General features: G+C 41.9%; 2 protein-coding genes across 2 annotated transcripts in view; both read right to left on the reverse strand.

The window, feature by feature from the left end:
- Positions 1-25,500, reverse strand: part of RAD54B (RAD54 homolog B) — a 60,056-nt gene that overhangs the window by 23,590 nt on the left and 10,966 nt on the right. The window contains exons 5-7 of the mRNA XM_054985804.1: positions 6,090-6,281; positions 4,215-4,499; positions 2,584-2,746 (exon numbers count right to left, since the gene is read on the reverse strand). Coding sequence (XP_054841779.1) covers positions 2,584-2,746; positions 4,215-4,499; positions 6,090-6,281 — 640 coding nt within the window. The remainder of the gene's footprint in view (positions 1-2,583; positions 2,747-4,214; positions 4,500-6,089; positions 6,282-25,500) is intronic.
- Positions 15,433-22,278, reverse strand: FSBP (fibrinogen silencer binding protein). Its single transcript, XM_054985805.1, has 2 exons — positions 21,854-22,278; positions 15,433-16,865 (listed from the first exon to the last, which is right to left on the reverse strand). The coding sequence occupies exons 1-2, from the start codon at positions 22,222-22,224 to the stop codon at positions 16,337-16,339; spliced, it is 900 nt and encodes a 299-aa protein (XP_054841780.1). The 5' UTR covers positions 22,225-22,278; the 3' UTR covers positions 15,433-16,336.

Genomic DNA, 25,500 nt, shown 5'->3' on the forward strand with positions numbered 1-25,500 from the left:
AAGCAACCCATTCCAGGCCGGTTCAGCCCCAATCTAGGCAGTTTTGGTGCCATTTTGGGCCAATTTAGGGTCCCCAACGGCCTGGATCGGGGCCGAAACGGCCAGGATTGGGGCCAAAACGGCCTGGATTAGGCTGCTGCTAGGCGGGGAACACTCCCTCACCCACCACCGGCCTGATCCTGGCCATTTGGGGTCTGAATTGGGCCCAAAAAGGCTGAAAGGGGCCCAAAACAGCCAGCATCAGGCCCCTGCCAGGCGGGAGAAGGGGCCCAAAATGGCCAGGACCGGGCCCAAAACAGCCATGATCAGGCCCAAAACAGCCAGGATTGGGCCACTGACCGGTGGAAGGGTGCCCTCCTGTGAGGCAGTAGCCCATTCCAGGCCAATCCGGGCTGCTTCTGGCCTGTTTTGGAGCCCAAAATGGTATGGATCCAGCCACTGCTGGGCAGGGGAGTGCTCCCCCACAGCAGAGCGGCCCGTTCCGGGCCAAATCGGACCTGCCCATGGAGCATAGGAGCACTCCTGGGGCAGCCACGTCTGTGTGATGACATCACTTCCCGGACGTGATGTCATCGTGCAGTACCGGGAGCACACATGTGCATATGTATTGAGAGGCGCACCACCTCCTCCCAGGAGTTGTCCCAGGTGAGAGTTCCCCCACCTCTTTCCCCAGAAAAAAAGCCCTGTAAACATTCAATTCAAATACAACATGCAGAACCTCCTGCTGAGACCTGCAGGGCTGTAGAAATAGGCCTGCCAGAAGCCTTGGGCATCATTTGAGATGGGTGGAAGATGTTGATGAATGCCATCAAGCATTCTTGCTAGGCTGGATGAATGGTTCAATTGGGGAAGGAGGGCAGCTGGACCACAGCCCACACCCTTGCTGCATTTCGAGTATTTCAAATGCTTCACTTACATTATCGTTGTGTAACAATTGTTCACATTGTTTTAGTTCATGTCAACCTGTTATCTGTTTTATGGGCATTTTTGGTTTTGGAGAAGTGGTACAGATTGAGGCTGAAGTCAAAAGAGGCCTGTAGGAAAGTGCTTCCATGAGTACCACTGTACTTGAGTTAAATAGGATCTCGGCCGCTAAATTCAACTGTATTTAACAGCCATCTCAGCAGGAAAGTAGTTACATAAAATACTACATATTAAAGTAAGAACATTGTTAATGCCACGTGAGATAATTGGGAATAACTGAGTCATTTCCATACAAAACCTGGAAGTTTTGATTTCTGAGACTGGGCACACTACTTCAAGGGCTTCTAATCCCCAAATTCCAGAGGAGAGAGTTGCTTCAGCCTATTCAAGTCCCCTGGCTGATATATATTACTGACAGATACCTGCGTGGCCTATGCAGTCTTCATAGTGTGTTTTCTAGTTCAGCATCAAGGCATCTTGAGGCAAAGGGTTCCTCTCCCTTTCTGGGACACTTCTGCATTCGTGGTGGTTCCAGCAGCAAAGGAAGTATCTATTTAAACATGCTCTGAAGATTTATTTTTATTTACTTCATTTATACTCCAATTTTCTCCAAAATAGGGACCCAAATTAGCTTATATCATTCTCCTCTCCTCCATCTTATCCTTGCAACAACAAGGTCACCCAGCAAGTTTCCATGGAAGAGTAGCGAATCAAACCCGGCTATTCTAGGCTAGCAACACTCTAACTACTCCACCACACTGGTTATCAGGGACTAAGAACAGGACTATACATTATGATCTCTGTGGGATGCTATCTCAAATGGCATCATCCGATTTACACGTTAGGGAAATAACAGGTTGGGCCTAGTGTCTTTCATGTGTAACAGTCACATGTAAACTGTGGGTTCTCTTCCGTTTCTAAGCAAGTTGTCCAATTTGGACTGTGATTGCGGCACAGGTCAGGAAGAAGTTCCAGACTTCATCCCTGCACCATATTCTAACCTAAATTGGCCCCAAGGGTGCTATTTGATCTGCTGGGTAAAGCCACAAATGACTGCCTGACAGCAAATCCCCAGGACTACTGCAGGTCAGGAAAATGATGCGGGGGTAAGGGAGGGAGAGGCTGGAACTCCTTCTACACACATGCCCAATAACAATATGAATTGGAGAACATATGTCCACAAACTGAGGAGAACTCACAACTCACATGTGACAGTTACACAGGACAGAGAGTAGAGATTCTGGACCCAACCTGGCCTCTCCATAATGTATGAATAACCTACCTGGGTCTTTGGAAAGTTCTGTATTCTTGTGAAGGATGTGAGCTAGCAATGTCACCCCATATGCAACAGCAATACAAACATGCCTAGCATATAGCACTGTGCAATTGGTAAGAGTCTAGAAATGTTATAGCTAAAAAACAGAGACCTTGCTATCGGGATGTTCATGGCAACTTTCAAATGCAGAGAAGCTCCAAGAATCCTCTTCAAAGCCTGCCAACCAGTATTTCAAGATTTCTTTAAAAAGGCAGGTTAATTTTATGCATTGTACAGATGACCAGTAAAGCAAATTTTGGCTTCTGAACCCTAAAATTAATTTATAAAGAAGCCACTAAAAAGGGGGTATACAACTGAAATGTGCAGAATTATTGTCCTCTTACCTCATTCCCATCACACACTCATAAAGAAATATAATTCCTTCTTTTTGGTGCGGCCGAAGATGATTTACAATGTGAGGATCCACAACTACGTCCACAATAGGCAAATCCATTTTATTGAACATCTGCTGGTGATTTGAGGTTGGGCGTGGCATAACTAAGCAATCTTAAATTTCAAACACAGGAATTGTGAATGCAAAATTAGTGTTCCATAAGCAAAAGATATTTGGTTTCCACTGGTGAAAAAATTAAAATACTAATTTCCTTTTTTCTAAATTCTAATAACAGCTAGGAAATATTTTGATTTTAATTCTAAGATTAAGTAAACCAAAGAAATAGGGGACTATTACAGTGTTATTCAAATAGATTTTACTATAGTATTGGTTTAAATATTAAATGTAGGAAAATAAAATTTGTATTATATTATGGGCGTTTCTGGGCTCAAGCACAACTCTTGCTCCTTCCCTTCTGACAGAGTCGTGGTTAAACACTAACTCCAGTTCCATGCGATCAATGAATGCAGATACTTGGGTTAACTGAAGCTGGTTTTCCCTGGATGTTAGGGCAAACTTTCAATTTCCTTCTCAGTATTTCAGGATCAAACATGATCAGATTCAACTTCATACGGCTTGTTTGCATGTATTTCCAGGCAGCTTCCACCCATCTACCTCCAAATTAGCTTTCTATAGTCTAGTAACCTATCACATTTTTACCATGTCTTCCTTCCCACTAGTTTAGAGTGTAGGGTTTTCTGCTTTACCCTCACAACAACCTTGTGAGGCAGGTTAGACTGAGTGACTGGCTAAAAGTCACCCAGAATGCTTTATGGCTGAGCAGAGATAGGAAATCCATTTTCTAGTCCTAGTCAAACTTTCTACACCATACTGTTTTCCCCATTGCTATATGGTTTGAATAAGTTACCTTTGAGAACAGCTTGGCTCAAGCAATGCAGGCCTATGGCATGATGTCTAGGGCAAATAAAATGTTAATAAAATGTTTTCCAATGTATAGCTGCACACTGTTCAGCTATACCTATTATTTATTTATTTTATTTTTAACCCGCCCTCCCCACAAGCGGGCTCAGGGCGAGGTACAACATTAATTAAAATACTGTTTAAAATCAATTATAAAAACAGGGCGGGGTATAAATAAAATCAAATAAATAAATAAAATACTGTGCCCCTTTCGGGGCAACCAGAGGGAGTGGACTCTCCATACCCCTTATAGAGGGAGACCGGTGGAAGGCTCGGCAATTATGGGCTAAAATTAGCCTCCACCATATGCCTGGCGGAACATCTCTGTCTTACAGGCCCACCTAAATGATACAAGATCCTGGCAGGCTCAAGTGTCCTCAGACAGAGAGTTCCACTAGGTTGGGGCCAGGACCGAAAAGGCCCTGGCCCTGGTAGAGGCCAGCCGAGCCTCCCTAGGGCCATCTGTTACTAGTGATGTGCTTTTCCAACCCCAGCACATGACATCAGGTGAACTTAGCAGGTCTTGTTTCATTAATAATGTTCAGTTTGATGTGTTGAACAGTGAAGAAATCATTTTAAATCTTTGTTACCCATTCAATTTCTTTAGGAGAGGTTAAAACAGAAGTAGAGACTGATTAAGCAAACATTAAAAATCCTCACTTGGTGCACATGGATCATGACGAGGTTTACAGTTCTGGAAGCCTTTGAGCAAGTTTACTTGAGTGTTGATTTTGCATGCATTTTTGAGAGGGTTACAGAATGGCTTCAAAGTGGATTGTGGAGAATTCAAAGTATCCATCAGAATCTCTGCACCAGACTGAAAACATTTGCCACTTTGGAAATCCTCTTCCAGAATGACACCCAACACTTCAATTTCTTTGCCTCCAATCGTAAGAGTTTGACCTTCAGCAAGATTTTCCAGGACTTGGGCTTTGTATCCAGTGCCTATGAGAGATGACAAATGTAAGATGATACAGATTTTATATTTTTATATTATGTATGTGATGATTGCTGGAGATAATAATCCCTCACAGGTCTACTCTGACTCCTAATCAGATCTCCCTAATAAAACTGTGCTTAAATAACTGTAACATAAATGAATATAAATTCTGTTCTTGTTTCACCTCTTCCTTTATTGTTTCTCCTATGTCAGATTTTACAGAGTAACCTCTTCTGTAAAAGCACCACACATTTGGGCAGTGGTATTTAAACAAAGAAACCATTTGCCTTATCAAAGAAGCAACCCTCCTGTGACTGTATTTAGTGTAAAAAAATAATACAGGGAGATCAATCGTAGATCTTCTGGCATAATATGCAGTTCAGACCTCAGTTTTTGTTTATATTGGGGGAAAGAAGGGTAAGTTGAATGTACTGAAAGCTGTCTCTGGGATTGAATGATTTAGAAATATTTTATTCTACCTCTCTAAAAACATGCTTGAGGCAGCTTACAAAATACAAAATAATAAAAACAAAACATTAAAAATTAAAAACTCAGCCCAGCATAAAAACATAGACCATATGAACAAAACATTGACAGCTTTAAAGAATAGCCTCCAAACTAAAATAGTGCTAAAAATCAACCTCTTAATTAAAAGCCTTAATTAAAAGCCTGGGTAAACAGAAAAAAATGGCCCGGTACATAAGAAAGCAATATCAGCACCAAGCAAAGCTCAAGGGGAAGGGCATTCTAAAATGTGAGGTGCCACTACTGAAAAAGCCCTGTCTGGTTCCCACCCACGTGATCTCTGAAGGCAGGGGCCCAGAAAGCAGGGCTTGTGAGGAAAATCTTCACTGCAGGGCTGGACAATAAGAGAGGAGGTAGGATGTGGAAAATGCATACAAGAAGCAAGTCTGGGGTATGGACCAGGCACTTAACACTCACTGTATTCTCTCTGACTGTTCTCCTGTCTGTGGTTTGCAGAAGCGCAGTAGCCTATTCACATGAATAAATGTTCAGGTCTATAATACTGCTGCTTCATTTCCTATCTATTTACAGTGAGTTAAAATGAGGTAAATATGAAAGCGATGGTGGCAAATTCAGTGCTAAAATCCATTCTCTGGAAAATGAATGTAAAATGTCAAAAGAGTGCTCTCTCTGACTTTCTTCCACCTAGAGTAATACTTTCTTAAGACAGAATTTATGGCATGAAAGAATCCCATGGTTCCATAGAGTGCTGTTTGGGAGTCCGTAGATTAAAAGGATTTCGCTATTAGGCTTGCCCAGAACCCACACATTCATTTTCACACTGAACTGTATATCTTTAGGGAGATCTACCACCAAAGCAGGAGACCTAGTCTCCCCATCTGAATACCTTATCCTTTTCTCTAGGACCTGAGCAGCTCAGCCAATAATAGACTGCAACCCTTCTAACTCTCTATGACATTAGGATAGTTCAGCCAGTCATCAGCAAAGGTACCACTATGTAATTTCTCAGTGCTTTACAATGCAGACAGTATGAGCATTTATCTTTATTTCATTCAAAAATACATTTTTGAGGCTAGTGCTTATATTCCTTGATTGCTAACAGATATTACCTCTTCCAATGTCTTTGCCTTCCATGTCTTTCAGTACAACTGATTTCCCCTTCACAATAAGAACAGCATCACCTTCCCATTTCTTATGTTTTTTCTTTGAGATCTTACACCACATTGCACTGAAGTATTTTGTAAGGCAGCTCGGCTCTTCTTGCAGCCTTGACATTTCTGCTGCCACTGTGCATACTGAGCCTGTAAGGGACACAAAGACACATCAGGAAACAGAGAGCTCATAGCGGAACCCTCAACTGCAGATTGAGCCCAGCTTTGCAACTGACTGGGCAGACATGCATATCAACAGACCAAACTCTGGCTCATCCACCCATCCATCTTGCACCTTCTCTACTTCAGGTGGGTTATCCATTCTTTTAATTCATAAAAGTGCTACATGAACAGTGTTTGTCCATTCATTTTTCACCATTAATTCTTGATGACAACACAGGATAGAAGTTACTCAGCAGCACTCTGCAAAGCTGGCTTCTGCTACAGACTTTTGGAACTATTTTTCCCCCTGACAATGGAATAGGCACATTTGATTTAATTAAGTGAGGTTATTTCTAGATTGGTTCCACTGTTCTATTCATGTTATGTCTATTTTCTCCCACAGATGGCTAAGCATGCTGAACTATCAAAGATTGTGCTTTCCTGTCTGATAAACAGAAGCAATGTTTTAAGTGATGAAACAGGAGATAGCAAGCTTCCTATTCAGAGTTTTTGGCACTCTCTTTTCACATAGCAAGAATTATTCAGATACAAAATAGCACAGAGTGGAGGGAGGAGACATACATGCAATGGAGACAACCTTTTATACTTCATACAGTGAGATATATGAAATTTAAAGAATACCTTAGGCAAACAGTTGGGAAAGAAGTACTTCCTGACATAAACAATCTATAAAGTCTGCAAAGAATGAAGCCAAGAATTCGAAGGCAATCATCATGACAGATACAGAGAGAGAGAGAGAGAGAGAGAGAGAGAGAGAGAGAGAGAGAGAGTGCAATAATGCACACAAATTCCTGTTTACATTAAATTTTCATTGTAATCAGCTTAAGACGCTTAGGTCCTTTTCTGGCTACTTTATTTTATGGAAATACACAACTTCACCTAGGCTGCATCCACATGACCCCAATTGTCCAAGTTCCTTATGTTGCCCCTGAGAAAAATCCCTCTAATGCCATATGGGGAATGGTGACAACAGGTGACTGAGGCAAGAAAAATGCCCACTTTCCCATCCACAATTGCCATGAAAGGACAAATGCAACTTAAGAATCATCTTTGTGCATTACATATTACTGTAAATAGATTGTTGGGTCCTTTTCTGGCGCAAACACTTTGAGTCTCCATCACACCAAAGGGTGTCTTTATTTATTATGGATAACAAGAGCACAGCTGCCATAACAATATGCAGAAATATGCATATTTTGCACAATGCTCATTCATAATAAACAATACTGTTGTTCACTTAAAAAAATCTAATGGGCACATATCAGTAAAACAATAACATTCACCATAGTTCATTCTGGTACATCATATAATTTAAATATGTCTGCCTGTACAAAATGTGTGGGAGTATCCTGGAAGATGATGATGGTTGGAAAATTGATTCATATTTTGAGCAATTCATGCATTATGCAGGGGTGATTACTTACAGACAAGCTAAAGATATTCTTGGAAGGGGAAGACATAATCTTTCCAAACCACATTATGTAAGTCTGATGTACATAGATGTAATCCACTCAATAATTCAAGTAGGAAAATAACAGTAGAGTCCAAATTTAACAGGTTTTGTGCAGCGGCAATCATATGTCTCAAAGATAAATGTTCTGCCCCAGTAGTTAGAGCCAAAACACACGTTAAGAAATACCTAGGTTCAGCACGTGTTCTCTTACCTCAAGGTTTGCCGGGATCTGTAGGCGTCCTGGAAGCTTAAAGTTTAGCATTTACAGAGCAGCAGGGAGGGAAATACAGGCGCCTGTATTTCCCTTCCCCTTTCTGCTGCTCTGTAAATGCTAAACTTGTTCTCTTACCTCAAGGTTTGCCAGGATCTGTAGGCGTCCTGGAAGCTTAAAGTTTAGCATTTACAGAGCAGCAGGAAGGGGAAGGGAAATACAGGTGCCTGTATTTCCCTCCCTGCTGCTCTGTAAATGCTAAACTTTAAGCTTCCAGGATGCCTACAGATCCCGGCAAACCTTGAGGTAAGAGAACACGTGCTGAACCTAGGTATTTCTTAACGTGTGTTTTGGCTCTTAGTCTTCCCTATATGCAGGGATCTTACTTTAGTGTAAGTTAAAAAACAAGATTTCCAGAACCTCGTTATTCAAATTCTAATTGAGCACAGTGACACAAATTATTTTATTTATTAAAATATAGTATCCTGCTATTGCTTGCCTTCAGAGCAGCTCAAATGCCATCAGCAAATTACACATTCAGATTTATTTTTATTTTAATAAAACCTATTACTATTTCAATGCATCATGATGAACAAAATGTCTGAGATACGTCTTTCCATACTGTGGTTCACACTCTATTTTAATTCCAACACACTGTTAGGCAACTGTACAGAATAAGAAAGAACGAGGCTCATATGATATTTGGGAGCAGCAGTTCAGAGCTGGAAAGCCCACAAATATCTAATAACTTGTTTCTTGAGACTGTACCAAAGTTTTGTCCTCCATTTCTCTTTCTGAAATACTTATGCATGCTTTCACTCAAAGGCAGCTTCACATGCTTAGACAGTGTTTAAAAACCAGAAGGAACTGAAGTTCCCCGCCTCTCCTTTTGACATATCTTCCAGACTTGGATTTGATCCAGTTCTTTCTTCTAGCTGAATGCAAGCCTTGTTTTTGAAATCATAACCAACCCCCATGGCCAGTGAGCTAGCCTTGCTTTAACCTGTTCAACACTTTCTCCAGCTCCTGGGTCTCATTCTCACTTGCCTGTTGAAGGCCTCTTTCTCCATCATCAACCTCCGCTTTTGCTGGACCAACCACAGAACAAGCCTCATTTCTAATTAAGAAGGATTACATGTAATGACAGCCTCTGAAGCAGCCTTACCAATAGTCCAGAAAGGCTTTCAACACAACTACTAATAAAGCTGTGAAAAGATAATCAGTTCTCAGAGAACAGATGTGAGTTCTGTCATTGTCTACATCACACATGTTCATCTTTTCTCTCACCAAGGCCGCATGTCAAAGCAGTTTTGAAGGTTAGTATAACTTACTTGGAGAAACCCAAATGAGTTCCCACTTGTCTTAAACTGGAAGATCTCAGCCATAGACTCATGAACCACAGCAGGCCTAAAGTCAAGCAGATTAATGTCCACACAAATGCAACAGTTTTGTAGCATAAGAATCATGGCTGCTTCAGACAACCATGTCAAATTCTAGGTAACAATCTGAGAGGCAAAGATCCAGCCTCTCCAGTGAGAGGACCTCTGACCCAAAGCTCACTCAGATTTTCTAGAAGCACACTATATTTATTTTATTTACTTAATTTATTCCCCACTTTTCTCTGTGGTGGGGATCCACAGCAGCTTACATTGTCCTCTTCTCCTCAATTTTATCCTTACAACAACTCTGTGAGGTAGGTTAGCCTGAAAGTGTGTGACTGACCTAAGGTCCAGCAAGTGTGTGGCTGTGTGTGTGAAAGTGTGTGACTGACCTAAGGTCCAGCAAGCTTCCTTGAGAGTTGGGATTAGAACCTTGGTTCCCCAGATCCTAGTCCAACACTCTAACTACTAAACCATGCTAGCCCAGTCAATCAATGTTCCGTCTGCAAGCGACAACTGGGACCGAACCATTAAAACAACCAGATCCAGAAAGATCAACCCAACAGTCTTGATCCAGTCACTAGTACTAATGTAACAGACATGTGGACATTCTGCAGACATCTACTGGTATAAGCTCATGGTGTACAACGAATTCTTCATGCTCCCACAGCAGTTTTGGAACCAGTGTTAGTTTTTAAAAAAAATGTATATGGAAAGACAAATGTCCCTCTATATCTTTGCACATATACTGCTTTAAAACAAAAAAACAGCACAGGCTCTTTCTCTATCTCATATGAAATTGCTTTATACCATGGGCCCATCCAGCCCAGAACTTCCTATTTTTGAGTGGCAGAGGCTCCCCAAGGTGTCAAAACTGCCCTGCTACCCAGCTGGAGATGCCAGGGATGGAATTGGGAACTTCTTCATGTGCTCTACAACTGAACCACAGTCTCTACCTAATGTATTCCACTAATCAATAATGTTTCAGTCCTTCTTTAATTTCTGCTTGGAGTGAAAGAGGCTGTCCAAGAAGCTGTGTGCCTCCCCAACTAGTCAATTTCACAACTCTAGTTAGTTGTATAAAAGGAAATTAGGATGAAAGTCCACATGTCCCCCCACCCACCCACACACACATACTGCAGCAAGCCTCTGTAACTACCCCATTGTATCTGCACAATTATCAGATTAGTAATAGTGGATCAGGACTAGCGCAACAGTTGATCCCACTGCTCTTCAGAAATGGCAGTATAAGTCAACATTTGGTTCATGCTACTTAGAATAGGTTCCTGTAAACTACCATATGTTAAATATCCCAAATGAGGTAATGTTCAAGGTTATTTATCACTGATGATATATTAAATTTCCTTTAAATACCTTTTGTACAACCATTTTTGGAAATTCAAATTGTTAAAAGCATGGATTTTTTAATGTGCTGGGTTCTTCGCTTTCCAGAACTGTGATCTATTAAGCTGAAAGCATGTGATAGGAAGTCATGTGACATCACATGAAAGAAAGAGGATCTAGAATTATGATGTCACTGGGGTTAACACTTGCTGACCAAACAATCTTGGGACAGGAAATACTAGCTGAACACAAGTAGGTGTACCATACAGAGAAACAAGCCAAGGATCAGAGCCATAGAGAAATCCTCTCCAACCACTGAATGACCTCGCCTCTTCATCTTTTTGCTCCTCTCAGTGTGTACGCAAGGAGAAATAGGAGGCATGGCTTGCTGTCTTCACTAAGCACACTAGCATCAGGACCTTTCAAACTGCCATAAAAATAGTAGCACTATAGGGATTTGCAACCCAGCAGGTGGGGTTTCACAAAACACTTGAGGGTCCTGACCTACAGACTGAAGAGTGCTATTTTAATGTATCTGTATCAGCAGAACAGTCTTATCTGCATTAATGCTGTCAATACAAAATTACAGCAGGGGTCACCAATGTGGTGCCCTAGCACCCGTCAAGTGTTTTTAGAAAGTGTGCAGGGTCTGGTGGGTGCTTTTGCCCAGCAAGGCTTCTGAATAGCAACTGGAGATTTGATAGGCAGTGCAGATTTTGAATGTTGATTTGGCAGTAGCTGCCACCACAGCACAAGGATCTTCACTGTGTGATGGAAGGTAAGCTGGGGCAGTCATTTTGCGACTGGCTTTACCTTTGATGGCAACCATTTTGTGGCTGTGCCCACCATGCTCCGTCAGAATTCCGAAAGTGCCCATAGACTCAAAAAGGTTGGGGAACACAGAACTAAAGGGTATTAATTAAAGGGGAAAAGTGGGTCTTAGGTGGCAAAAGACCTTTAGGGCCTGAGCCTTAATATTCTAGTGACCACCTTTCCCCTTGTTAAGAACAACCTAGTATCATGCTTTGTGTATGTGTGTATTATCTCTGGAGGTCAGGTCAATCTTGAGGGTCTTAACTGGGCAGAAAGGCAGGATACAAACATTTTAAATAAAGAAATAAATCTCAGAGAGATGCAGGTACTCCAAAGAGCCATCACTATGAACTAGCTTCTCAAAAAAAAAGAAAGAAAAGGGTTCACTGGAATATCTGTGATTTTTATGACAAGACCTACGCTTCTTTAGGGAAGCATTTCCAGCTGATATTGAGAATTATTCGGTGGGAATAAACTTCCCAATGCTGCCAATTTTATAATGACGTGACTTTAATAATATTTTATGCAATGGTGTTTTTACAATACCTAACAGAGTGCATAAATTGTTGTAAGCTGCTATGTTGTAAGTTGCTGGGCTCAAATAGTTACCAATTGTCTTGTATTATCCTATTGACTGTTCTAAAATATTTATCATTACCCTATCAAGGGCCCTGACTTGAATAGGTCAGGTGAGCCTGATCTCATCAGATCTCAAAAGCTAAGCAGGGTCAGTCTTGGTTAGTAACTGGACAGGAGACCTCCAACGAAGACCAGGGTTGCAGAGGCAGGCAATGGCAAACCATTTCTGTTAGTCTCTTGCTTCAAAATCCCCGTCAGGTTGCTGTAAGTCAGCTATGACTTGAGAGCACTCTCCACCCTATCAAGGTCCCAGAAAACAAGCTTTCCTAAAGCATTCACAAGATTTATTAAAGCCAATTTCTTTCAGGGAAGAAATTTCAACTAAGAAAACAGAAATGCAGGTAGAGAAAAAAATAATACAAGTAATGCTCCCTGAGCGAAGGTAAGAAGGATAAAAGATGAATAGACTAAACCAAACAAGATTACATCCAGGTAATCTTCTCCTACTGTATCTCCTGTTTTACATGGCAATAATCTTTGCACATACGAGACATAACAGAAGTATTATCTAGAAGGACCTTTCTGAACAGACGCCAAATGCAAGAGTCTTTTAGCAGGAAACTGGTCCAACTGGTAGCATTAGGCAAGTACAAGCTAGCAACTCAGCTAACAAACAGGCAGATCATTTCATATTTAAAAGGGAGCAACATTCAACAGCCCAGTTGCATGACAGACTCTTAATTTTATTTATTACGTTTTTGCCTCTCTTCCTCCAGAGAGCTCAGAGTAGGCCACACAACTCTCCCCATAACCTTATGAAAGTTGTCACACAGGCCTGCTACCAGATTATTACACAGTATTAAAATGTAGTGTTCTTTTACAAATATAAAAGATAAACAGTTTTTATATCGTGAGATGTTATTTTCGAATGAAGTACCTGTTAAAGTAACATGTGACATGCCACGTTCTTAGTGTCCGTCTGCAACACTATAAACAAAAGGGTTTTTGTGTCCTTGGGGTAGAAGCCAGCCCTGTGGTTCACCACGGAGCTGGATGACCTAAGGAGAGCTGGAAGATATCTAGAAAGATGCTGGTGGAAAACTCACCCTGAATCTGACAGAGCTTGCTATAGAGCCCTTTGAAAGACCAATGATATGGCAGTGATAGTGGCAAAAAAATGTTATACCCAATCTATCCTTATTTCTCAGTGTAAAACACATACAATCAGTGTCTGCTATAGTTTGCACCAGGAGTCTGAGGAAGATGAAAGTCTCACAGAGTTCAACAGCAACTCCACCTCCCCTACCGCCTGTTCAGGGAAGGTGGAGGACTGCATAATTAGGTGGAGTTAGCTGGGACAGGCACACTACATAGTCCAACCATGTCTTGGTTTTGCAAGCCAGATCAATTTCCTCCTCTTGCAACAGCAAGGTAAGGTGAGATTTGTGACTTACCGATCTGGCATTGCATAGTATTAAAGAGAAAGTGGGGGAGAAGAGGGCCTTGCATCATCACCTCTAGGGATGCCATGGAGGTTGAGCAGGCAGCAAGCAACCTTGCTTGACAATGGCCATCTTTGATAAACCCCACTCCCATATGTAACAGCTCCTATGTGTCCTGGAACCGAGCATTCACTGTACATTCTGTTCAAGGTAGAGAGAGCTACCACAATAGTAAAGATACACCTGCAGTACCTCACATTCAACATATTAGTGTCCACAAGTAACAGTCCTGGGCTACAGTCTTTATATACCAAAGTCAATATTGTCCAACAGGTGTTGTTCTACGCCTGCTGCTCTTGGTGTCCAGGAATGGTTTGGTGTAAGTCTCCATCTTCTGAAACAGACGGCCCCCAACTTCATTCCCCAGGTTAAGAGCCATGTGCCAAGAGCCCCTGGACGAGGTGCTGGCCCCTTGGAACTCTTCTAATGGAGGACAAAGAGCATTAACACACTATTTGGTCTGCTTATGGACCGTTTTGACCCTGTTATAGGATTCTCGCATCTGTGAAGGCCACTATTTGTGCACTGGATTCTTGCCCATATCAGCTGCTATAATTATGTAGACTGCCTAAAGGAACCTTAATCTTTATGGCTGAAAGTGAACAAATTGAAATTGAACCCAGACAGTATGAACTGATGTTGGTTGAGAAGGCAGAGATATTGAAGGATATTGTACTCCTCACTTTCGATGGAGTTCAGGAGACCCTTACAGAATCAGTTGAGATTGTACTGGATCCATCATTGCTGCCAGAGAAGAAAGTTAAAGCAGCTGTAAAAATTGCCTTTTCCCAACTCATTTTAGCTCAGAAGATAGCCTCCTATCTTGACATGTCTGATCTAGCCACCTGGATCCATGCCACAGTAACTTCAGAACTAGCCTACTGTAATGCATTATGTTTGAACCAACCCAAAAAATTCCTTTCATCTTGCCATGCTGAACGTTAAGGAAAATTTAACGTGTATCTCACCTGTGGCAGCTGAACAAGGAATAGGTGGGAAACAACCTCTGAAGAAATGCTAATCCCCAGATTAGACAGACCAGGGGAAGGCAGACTTTGTCTCTGGGGTACTTAATTTTTTTCTCCTCAGCTTTGATGCTGAGGGAAAGAATCAACAGCATGCTCCTTTCCCATCCAATTGCACATTAACCCTAGAACCATGGCTTCTGTTGACTTGACACTGCTGTCTATATCCTCACAAAAGCGGGCACAGAGTCTATTGTGTAGCCTCAAGGTCATGTTTTCACTTCTTTCTTACTTGAACATATAGTGAGTCTGCCCACTGGTCATCTAGCTCAGTAGTGCCTACTCTGTCTATTCCCCAGAGACTCAGGGGAAAAAATAATCTGCTACACTAGAGAGGCCATGAATTTGACCTCATATGGTCGGTCGCTGAATTATGGTGCACGTCAGTATTTTATTTAAGATGGTCTTTCCAGACAATGCATCACCTGCAATAAGGTGTGAAAACAGAAATATGAAGATCTGGAGGGGGGAGGGGGGGACGACACGACACAAACTTCCTGGAAAACAACTTTTCCCCATCAAGGAAAGCTGAAAAAATCTCATGAAATATTGTTTTTGAGAATGAGTGAAATACAATTTTAAATGAGCATTTTAAAGTAATACTGCTCACTTTGCTCCAAATTTCTTGGATCCAAGATTCAAAAGTAATAATGCAAGCAATGTTAACACAGCTACTCTCTTTGGCTAGATTACCTACACAGGCAATACTTTTGGACTTGGAGGTTCTTGGACGCAAACACATTTGCTCTATAAATGTATCAAATCTCTCTTGAAACCATTTTATGCTGAGTAGCCACTACAATTCTCTATGACAAGGAATTCTGCAAGTTTATTATGCACTGGCAGCTGCATACTGAAATAATGCACAGAAGGAAGTATGAAAATGCAGAATGCCATCTTCAGCCATGCTTTAATAGTGTAGAAAGATAGGTAACATTCAGAACTAAGAATTCTCATTCTTGACTGCTAACTGCACAAAAAACCCACATTCTACAACACAGGGAGTATATATTCCCTTTGTTCAGCTGAACATGAAAATATCCCGCCAGTAATTCCTCGCTATATTTTTTTTGCAAGTATTTTATATTCGAGCAATGTGTTACCTTGTTTTACAAAAAAGAAAACAGATATCTTTCCCCCACTCTGTGTTTATTGACCCATAATTAAAATGAATATTTTAAAAGGGCAGGTAAGTTAGCATGTTTTACGACAGTTGCATAAATTATCATTTGTTTTTGCTAACAGTAATATGCACAAGATTTCAAAGGATTCTTTTTAAAAACTGTTTCAGGCAGGTAGCTGTGTTGGTCAGCAGTAGAAGAGCAAGATTAGAGTCCAGTAGCACCTGAAAGACCAACAAGATTTCCAGGGTATAAGTTTTCAAAAGTCAAGCTCTGATGAAAGAAGGTTGACTCTCAAAAGCTTATACCCTGGAAATCTTTTTGGTCTTTAAGGTACTACTGGACTTGAATCCTGCTCTTTTTAAAGAGTATCAGTTAGATCTGGTTCTACTTCAGTCTGAAAAGCTGGAAAGACCAGTGAAAGATAGCTTTGAATTTTTTTCCAAATCTGCATGAAACACAAAATGGAAACCATGCACTCATTTTGTTGAAGACTGGGTTTTGATCCATCCAAATCAACACAGTAAATAACCATTTCTAGATCAAAAGGAATTATGAAGTAACTCTGGCTTTACGCATCAGAATTGCCAAATATTCAGAGACTGTTGAATTCAGGAAGATCACGTCGTAGTCGTATCGCCGTTAACTTTTCTACTTTAATTTTTGCTCTCAATAACTCTTCTTCCAGCTCCTGCCTTCTTTTCAAACCATCCCTCTTTTCTTGAATATAGAGCCCAATTTTCCTCTGATTTTCCAAAATTATGTGATGCTCTTCTTTTAGCATTTGCAACATCTGTGGACCATACACCCCACTTACAGACCGAAATCGTTCTCCACTTTCAAGCCTGAAAAATTCATCTCTTCTGGGGATGGGAGATGGAGATAGCATTCTTATATCAACAGAAGATAGGGAGGTTGAAGGAGATCTCTCCATGATATGGACCATGTGCTGTTGGTCTCTTTGTTCCAAGCTCTCCTGTGGCTGCAGCTCCACAATCAATGATGGAGGTGGCTTGACATCTTCTTCCTCTTGATCCAGCTCCAGCGTGATAGCAGCAGGATGGTGCTCTAACACTGACTGTGGTGAACTGGTAGTTGCAACCGTTTCTTTATCCAGGGCAGCACTACAAAAAAAGATGAGTTGTATTTTAAATCAGTGGCAGAAAACAAAAAAGGGCTTTTTTCTATCTAAGCCCCATCAAAGCTAACTGGGAGCTAACCTTTGATTGAAAAAGGCAAGCAAAGCTATTTATATGTAGATCTGACACTTTTTGTGGTACACACTGTACATGTAAGTTACTTAATACAGAGTGAATAATAAATAAACAAATAAATAAATCTTGTTGGTCTTTAAGATGCTAATGGATTCAAAGCTTCCTCTTCCACTGCAGATCAACACAACTTCCCACCTGAAACAATCTCTACAGGCAGGATCCATGTACTTTTACTGACAATGGGCCATTATTTGTGGTCATCTGTAATCCCTTCCCCTTCCCAAATTCTCTGACACAAACAGATGATTTAGGGAGTGATCAACCTCACCCTCACACCAGGCTAGGACACATTCAGAAACCATAGGAGTAATTGTTGAACCTTCTGAGTGTATTCCAGCCCAGTACAAGATGAGCAAACAGCCTTGGCCTTCCAGAGGCTCTTGGGAAATAATGTGTTACTGGCACTCCAATCAAGCTGGGTCTTTTAGCATGAATTTTTTAAAAAACTAAAGCTAAAATTTGTATTACAGTTATAAACAATAAGGAAGAAGGATTCAAGATTTTGTCTAGCAGAGTTAAGGCTCTTGATACCACAGGGGGAAAATAGGAATCCAGCAGACATCTATCATTCATGCCAAACCAGTTTATTAGATCTAACTGAACTTGGATTTGTCTGCCACATATTATGTGAATTTTGAACTATCTAACACATAGAAATATGGTATATATTGATATGGCCAAACCAATTCTGCCATACCTATCTTAATAAGTAAGAGTTGCCTTGGTCAAGTATGCTGGGTAATAGCAGCATGGTCATTAGAAGGACACGTCCCTTGAGTTTCCTAAACTTGTTGGGTGAGCTGGCCCCATGCAAAGCACAGGTGTTCTTGTAAACAAAGAATAAAGTTATGTAAGATGCTGTGTGAGTCCAGGATGGAGCAGAGATCTGCTAGTAAAGATAGCCCAAGGACTTTAAATTCCATTGGGGTGTCTATACCTACTAAGCCTTGGGAACAGCACAACTCAATATTTGTAGCTCTTCAGAGACTAACAATAAGTTATGCCTAACTAGTGTAATAGAACACCAATGCTAGAGTTTTAAAAGAAATACAATGCAGGGATAGAAATAATATTTGTAACTTTTCTGCTCTGTGTGTGTGTGTCTATACACAAGGCTTATCAGTTGCCTTCCCCAGGTGTTTGCCTGGTTGCCTGCCAATCACTTGCCACTGGGAATATGCACACACAAAGCACGCATGCAAGGAGACTTCAGAGGGTAAGTCCCATGCCCCCCATCTCCCTCATAACAACCCTATGAAGTAGGTTAGGCTGACGGCATGTGTGTGACTGGCCCACCATCACCCAACAGCTTCCAAGCTTCCATGGAAGAATGGAGATTCAGTCCTGGGTCTTCCAGATCCTAAACCAATGCTAACCACTACACTACACTGGCCCTCTGGATATAAACATTTATTTTGAACCCAGAAAAGGTAAAAGTCATCTGGAGTGGCAAACTGGAGTGAAGAAACAGTAGGCAAGGAGAGTTAAGCACGTTACTCTTCCATTTATCTGTCTTCTCCAATTCCCTCCCCTTGAAGCTGCCTTTGTTTTTCAAAAACAGGTACTGGGGTTTCATTATTTGCGTTTGCACATTAACAATGTATAGCCTCCAGGCATGCCTTCAGCTGAATTTCAAAACACTACACAGGTAACCAAAGCCAAGAGGGGGAGGAGAACAGCTCCTCCATCATTATCCATATTATGCTCTGGCTCCTTAAATGGTCACTTTCAGTTGGGAACAAGACATTCAGAGCTATGGGTCACCAGTCTCTGTTATTCCTACTGACTAACCCAGTTCATTCATCCTAGCTAGCCTACTGTCTTTTTGAGTGGAGAGATGATGGTTCCCAAGAAAAAGAGCAGAGAGAAAAGCAATAGCAGTTGGAAAGGATAAGAGGCGAATAGGTAAACCCGTAAGTTTGCTGGGAAGAGAGGTTCTGCATACTGACTAGGACTGCTATCTGTCCATCACAAAACAGGGCTATATGTGAGCCTAAACAGACAAGGAAGTTTATTTTGTTCACACTGATGGAACCTGCTCTGACACAATGTGTGTGCGTTCAGATGACCAAATAAAGCATGCTTTGTTTGGTCTAAGAATGAACCTTGGAAGTCCTCAGGTTCATGGACTCCTGTCTTTCTTCACAGGTGGGGTACCTGAAGACCATTTCCTCCCATATTATTCAGCCCTCTCAATAAGACAATAATAACTGTGCTTATATACTGCTCTTCTAGACAGATTAGTGCCTCACCCAGAGCGATGAACAAGTTAGTGTTACTATTATCCCCACAATCCAGCTGGGGAGCTGGGGCTGAGAGGAGTGGCTTGCCCAAGGCCATCTACTGAGTTCATGGCAGTAGTGAGATTCGAACCAGTGGAGTGCTGATTCACAGCTGAACCACTTAACCACTGTGCTACAGAAGCCTCTCAAGCCCTGCTCTCTGTGCCCTGCCTTCAGAGGGGAGATGAATGATAACTAGGGACAGGACATTTTCTGTGGTGGCACCTCGTCTCAGGAATACCCTCCCTCTTGAGGGTACCATCTACTTTACCTTTTTTTAGGTATTAGGCCAACACACCAGGCCAAGCTTTATGGATAGTTTGTATGCTATTTATGTCCAATAGCATTTTTACTGACTTGCTTTTACATGATTTTACTTGTAAGCTACCTCAAGCTGTAGAGGCAGCATAGAAATACCCCTAAATAAATAAATAAATAAATAAATTGCTCATGGACTGAAGACTTCCTGGTTTGCTGAATCATTAGAATCCAACGCAATTTGTTGTACCATCCAAATGGGCAAAATGACAAATTGACATTTGTTTGTTGCTTACAAACCAAAATTATACAAATATTCAGAAGTCACAACAAGCTGTAATTGAGCTCTAATCGGGCACAAGCCCCATGCTTCTCCCAAGTCCTTACTCTAGCATCTGGAGCTTGATGTAACACTTCCCGGCTTAAGCAAGCTCTAATTCACTGTAATGTCCAAATTCAGGTTGCTCTGAAGTATGCAGTGGATTGGGACTTGTTGCTCCATGTGCTGGAGTAGAGAGGGGCACATGTGAACATGGCAGCAAACTGTGGTTATACAGGGCTGTATCTTATCAAGCAGTACATGTGCAACTCTAGCTTACAGTCCCCATTTGTAGGCAAGCAATGACCCAAAATTTGCTTAATGTGAAAGTCTTCAAATCTCAGTGTGGTGAGCAAGAGTAGCAGGACAGGTGAAAAAGTTTTCTTCTCAGTTCTCTCTTATCACAAATAAGCCATGACCTGCTCATGATGTCCAAATGCAGTCAAAGCATTCTGGCCCAGGTTATTCTTTCTCCAGTAGTAAGGTTTTTTATCAGTGACTTCATTTTACTATTTGGGGTCCTCAATTCAACAGCATTAACCAAAGCCACAACAGGTCTTTTCATACTTTTAGGTTTTCATAGAATTGTTAGCGCAATCAGTCTCATGAAATACTGCAACTTTCATTACACTAGTTCAAACCTTTCTGCTTCTCCTAGTGCAAAATTATCACAACCAAATACCTATTGTATTGGCTTAATGGGTCAAGTTTAAAGTTATTGACCAACTGATGTTAGTACTCTCTGCCTATATTAATTGCCTCAACTTGGATCAATACTCAGAAATTGTCTTCCAAGATGCTGCTTGCCGTACTAAAACTCAATTTTTATTATAATTTATTTACCTATAGCTGATGCAGAGTTCTTGTACAACATGTTGTTGATTTCAGAACATCCTGCAGGGTGAGATTTAAACAATTGTTACCATTCAGTGCAACTGGAGGTAACACAAAATCAGATACTGACCAGCATGCACCCAGTTTCCAGCTCCCCTGGAAACTCAAATTAACAAATTTGTTCCACATACAGTTATATGAATTTATTTATTTATGAATTTAAATGTTTATGAAAAGAGCAAGAACAGGATGTTTTTTAATCCCTTAGTTTTTAAAATAAAAACAAAGAAAACACCTGATTCAGGAAGCTTTGGAATAAACCTGAACTAGCTTGTGTGTTGCAAGTCAGATGAGGGGGGCATTCGCAAAGGCCCTGCATGGTAGTTTAAAAAACAGCTTGCCTATTCTATGTCTGGCTCAAATCTAGATAGGCTCTAATTTGATTAAACAACTAAACGCCTGTTATAAGAAGGTTTTGTGTGACTGTATTGTTCCAGGCTGCCTCTCCACAACTCCCCCGATGCATTACATAAATTTTTATTTACAGATTAACATTAACATTATTTGCACTCTGGTTGCAAGGAATGTTACAAGAATTAATTCTTAATTCCATTTTTCATTGTTAAAGGCATAGCATCACAGGAAGCAAAATCATCTAAAAGTCTAGATTCGATTAAAATGTATTCCACATTGGGAGATTATCATAATCCTTGACGGGTCACATGAAAGGAAAGAGGCCTCTTTGTTCTCCGACTCGACTTTATGTAGATTTTATCCAAAACAGGCAGCAGCTTCCGTATGCAGGCAGATGACTGCAGTGCTACCTTAAATGTAGAACAGCCTTTCACTTGGTCAGTGCTTGAATGCTATGCCTATTAAAAGGGGAGGGGTAAAAGTTGGAGCTCCTATTTCACTTGGATTCTTTCTTAACCCTCACTTGCCAAGGGTCTGACAATAAGGTCTTTGAAATACAGGTGAAAGTTGGGAGGCAAAAGTCATTTAAAACAACAACAAAATATTTTTCAAAAACACACCCATCAGCTTGAAGCACATTTTTTAAAATTTTGCCTAAGACATTTAGCTCAAAAGAGAAGGCAGGAGGCGCTGCAGCTGCCCTCTGGACACAATGCAAAATAGTGGCTTACCATGGCAGATTGTTCCTCTCTCTCAAGCACACGATGGAAATCTGGGGGATCATTTCCACAACTTTCTTAGTCGGTTCAGAGATGTAGCTCTTGTAGTCCGAATGGCTTTCCTTCTGCTGCAGTAGCTCTTGCTTGGCATATTCCTTGAGCCTCTTGTACAGCGTGCGCAGGCCCTGCGCCGTGCGAGGAGGACGGTCTACTCCAATGGCATTGTAGCTATCAGCAATGATATCCCAGCACTTGTTTTTTTCCACTATGACTGAGTGTTTGTTGGTGTGCTGTTCAAGAATATTTACATATGGCTTGACAAGTTTCAGCAAATCAAGCTTTTCCGACAAGGTGAAATTCGAGGACCTGGCCTTCCCAACCATCGTTCTCTCCAGCTTGAAGAAGCAGTTCCTGAAACCACCACGCAGATCCCAGCTCTGCTCAGCTCTTTTTCACAAACAGAAAAAGATCAGGCTTAACTAGGCTTGTCTCATTTAGGCCCACGCCTACAAGGGAGGGTTTATTAAAATTCCTTCAGCTTAAGCTGACGCAGGTTCAGGAAATCTGCTTAAGCCAAGCCTGACCTACATAAAGCTTCAGACTCAAGGAGACGAGAAGGAGCAAGCAAATACACACACTGTTTTGTGTGTCAAGAGACCCATCTTTACACTGGACTGAAAACATAAAGGTTTAAAGATTAGTGCATTACCCTGCTAAATATTACCCAATTCAGCCTGAGTTAACAAGCTCACGCACATCTCTAGAGCTGACAGAAACTGAAACAGCATGGAGAACTGGATTTATTCACATCCAAGAAAGCAACAACTTTACACGCTGGTGTGTCTGTGTGTGAGAGAGGGATCATTTATTGATTGTTAAACCAGACCATAACAGCAAAAAGAGAAATAGGGAGGGAAACCTAAGGTGGATTTAGGAGCGGGCGTGTGTAGAGAGATCCCTAGCAGAGCCCCAGATCACTGTTCCCTCGCTGCTGTTCTCTGGCAGCATTTGCATAATGCTAGTCCTGCTGTCAATCAGGAATTGCATATCGCCTAGCTAGTTAGGTTTCACTCAGGCTCAGGCTTCACAGCAAAGCTAAGCTTCCCCAGCACTTTGCAGTGTGCTTTAGCTTCCCCACACGCACACACTTTTTAAAGAGGCAGTCACTCAATAGGCGCACGTGAACAAAAGAGCAGAAAACCATGTACCCACCCCAGCCACCCGATACTCTGGCACTTCATCTAGCTCTGCCCTTCTACAATCTATTCATCTTACTATACCCATTGTGATCACAATTAAGGCTGAGAAACAGCATTTAAGATGCTGATAAAGCCAACATTCAATCAAGACACAATCAGGAAGCATTACTACATGCATGATTTTTTAATTTGATCAAAAACAATCTGCTATTACAATAAGAAATCAAACTATTTTATAAATGGAAAATGTTGACTGTTCAACCAGTATGTACCTAAGCAGACAAGCAAGCTTCTTGGAAGATCCAACATTCTTGGGCAACGTCCAACAACTGAAAGATTCTTAGATTTGGAAATGGGTCACCCTGTCCATGATGGTCAGTGGGATAAAAGTACTATCTTTTGGCCTAGCCTACTTTGCAGGGTTGTTGAGAGGACTACAGAGATAAGAATCTATTATAACTGTCTCAGTACCTGTAGGATAGCCATTTAGCATTCTTTCCTCCCTTAATATACCACATTTTATTAAATCAAGACAGCCGAGAAAGAACTACATACAAAGCCAAAAATATAAGGTTCTTTAATTTCTAGACTCTCAAGGAAGATATCCATAATTATTATAGTATCATGTTGATCTTTAAGGTGGTACTGGGTTCAAATCTTGATCTACTGCAGACTAATATTTATTTTATTTGCGTCATTTATAGTCCGCCTTTCTCACTGAGACTCAAGGCGGATTACACAGTAAGAAGTTAATACAATCAGTATCAAGTAAGTACATTTCAATACAACCCACCTGAAACTAACATCTATAGTATGTTATTTATATATACTTTTGTTGGTAATTTTATGTTTAAGCTCATGGCTAAGCACAGATGGTTAAGTTTAAACACGAGTGGGCTAAGGCAGAACAAAGTGAAGCTGAATTCAAACAGAGGCAATGCTGGTTGGAAAGGTAATGATATTCTAGAGGGACTGAATCCACTTGTCCTAGATGGAGTAAAGTTGGTTTTCTCAGAGCAGGTCAAGAGCTTGGGGGTGCTTATGGACCCTGCCGCTCTTTGAAAAGCAAGCTGGCATGGTGTGCCTTTTATCAAGTGCATCTGGTGCACCAGCTCTCTCACTACCTAGACATAGCTGATCTGGCCAAGCTTTTCATTGCTTTTGTAACCTTACTGTTGGATTACTGCAATGTGCTCTACTTGGGGCTACTCCTGAAGACAACCAGAAACTACAACTGATCCAGAATACGGCAGCCCGACTACTGTCAGGGGCTAGCCACTGGGACATATGTTGCCCATTTTGAAACAACTACATGGCTGTTAGTCTGTTTCTGAGTTCAATTCAAGGTGCTAGCTATAACCTCTAAAGCCCATCACAAACTGGGAACCACATATCTGAAGGACCATCTCCATCCATGTGTCCCTGTGTGTCAGCTTTGGTACGCAAGCAGACACCGGTTATTTATTCCACCACTTAGGTAATATCTAATATCAACCAGAGGCTGGGCCTTCTCCAACATGGCTCCTGCTCTGTGGAATGGGCTTCCTCAGAGATCTTCAAGAGGTTCTGCAAGGCTTGCTTGTGCCAGGGCTTTTAAGAGGGGGTGAAAGGCAGGCATCATTTAAGGGGAGGGAAGGTCTTGTGGTTTATTATTTTATTTGGGTTTTAATCAGTGTTCCCGCTAATGTGAGTTCGTGAGCAATTGCTCACAAATTCTGATCCCTCCGCGAACAGATTCTCAGCTGTAGCTCACAGGTATTAACTCTCAGGTGGCCCCGCCCTCCCACTCAGCCAGCACCAGCAGGCGGGCCCTATAGGGATTGGGGTGTGCAGTTCAGAAATCTGATTCGGGGAAATCCCCGAATTGGACCCGATCTGCAAAGATTTGGGAATTCCGAATAAGGGCCAGCATGCTGGCCCCAATTCAGAAATACCGAATCAAAGCTTTCCGAAGCATTCTGAATGCCTCAGAAAGCTTTGGGCTTAGTTTAAAGGGCCCCGTCGCTGCTTAAAAGGCGGGGCCAAGGAGGAGGCGGTGCGGCAGGAGGCGGTGTGGCGGCAGAGGAGCCCTCTGGCTCCAGGCTGCCGCCGCCACGCAACAGGACCACCACCGGGGCCACCACAGCCGAGCAACAGCACCACTAATGGAGCCGCTGCAGCTGGGGCCGCCCGCCGCCACTCAGCGACTCCACTGCCATGGCCAAACAACGCCACCGCAGCCGAAACCGACATGGCCCTCCACCGCTCAACTGATCCCTCTCCCCCTCTCCCTCCAGCACAATGTAAGTGGGTGGGGATGGAGGGGTTGCCCCAGGGGGGTGGGAGGTGGGGGGGGTTAGTCGTTTCAGTATGCTCCGAATATTTACAGAGCATACCGAAGCGAGTAAAACACCATCATTCCGAAGCGGCTTGCCACTTTGGAATTTGGGGTAAGCCCAAAGTGGGAAACCCAAATCAACC

This window comes from Eublepharis macularius, chromosome 7 (genome assembly GCF_028583425.1).
Source record: "Eublepharis macularius isolate TG4126 chromosome 7, MPM_Emac_v1.0, whole genome shotgun sequence".
Taxonomy (NCBI): Eukaryota; Metazoa; Chordata; class Lepidosauria; order Squamata; family Eublepharidae; genus Eublepharis; species Eublepharis macularius.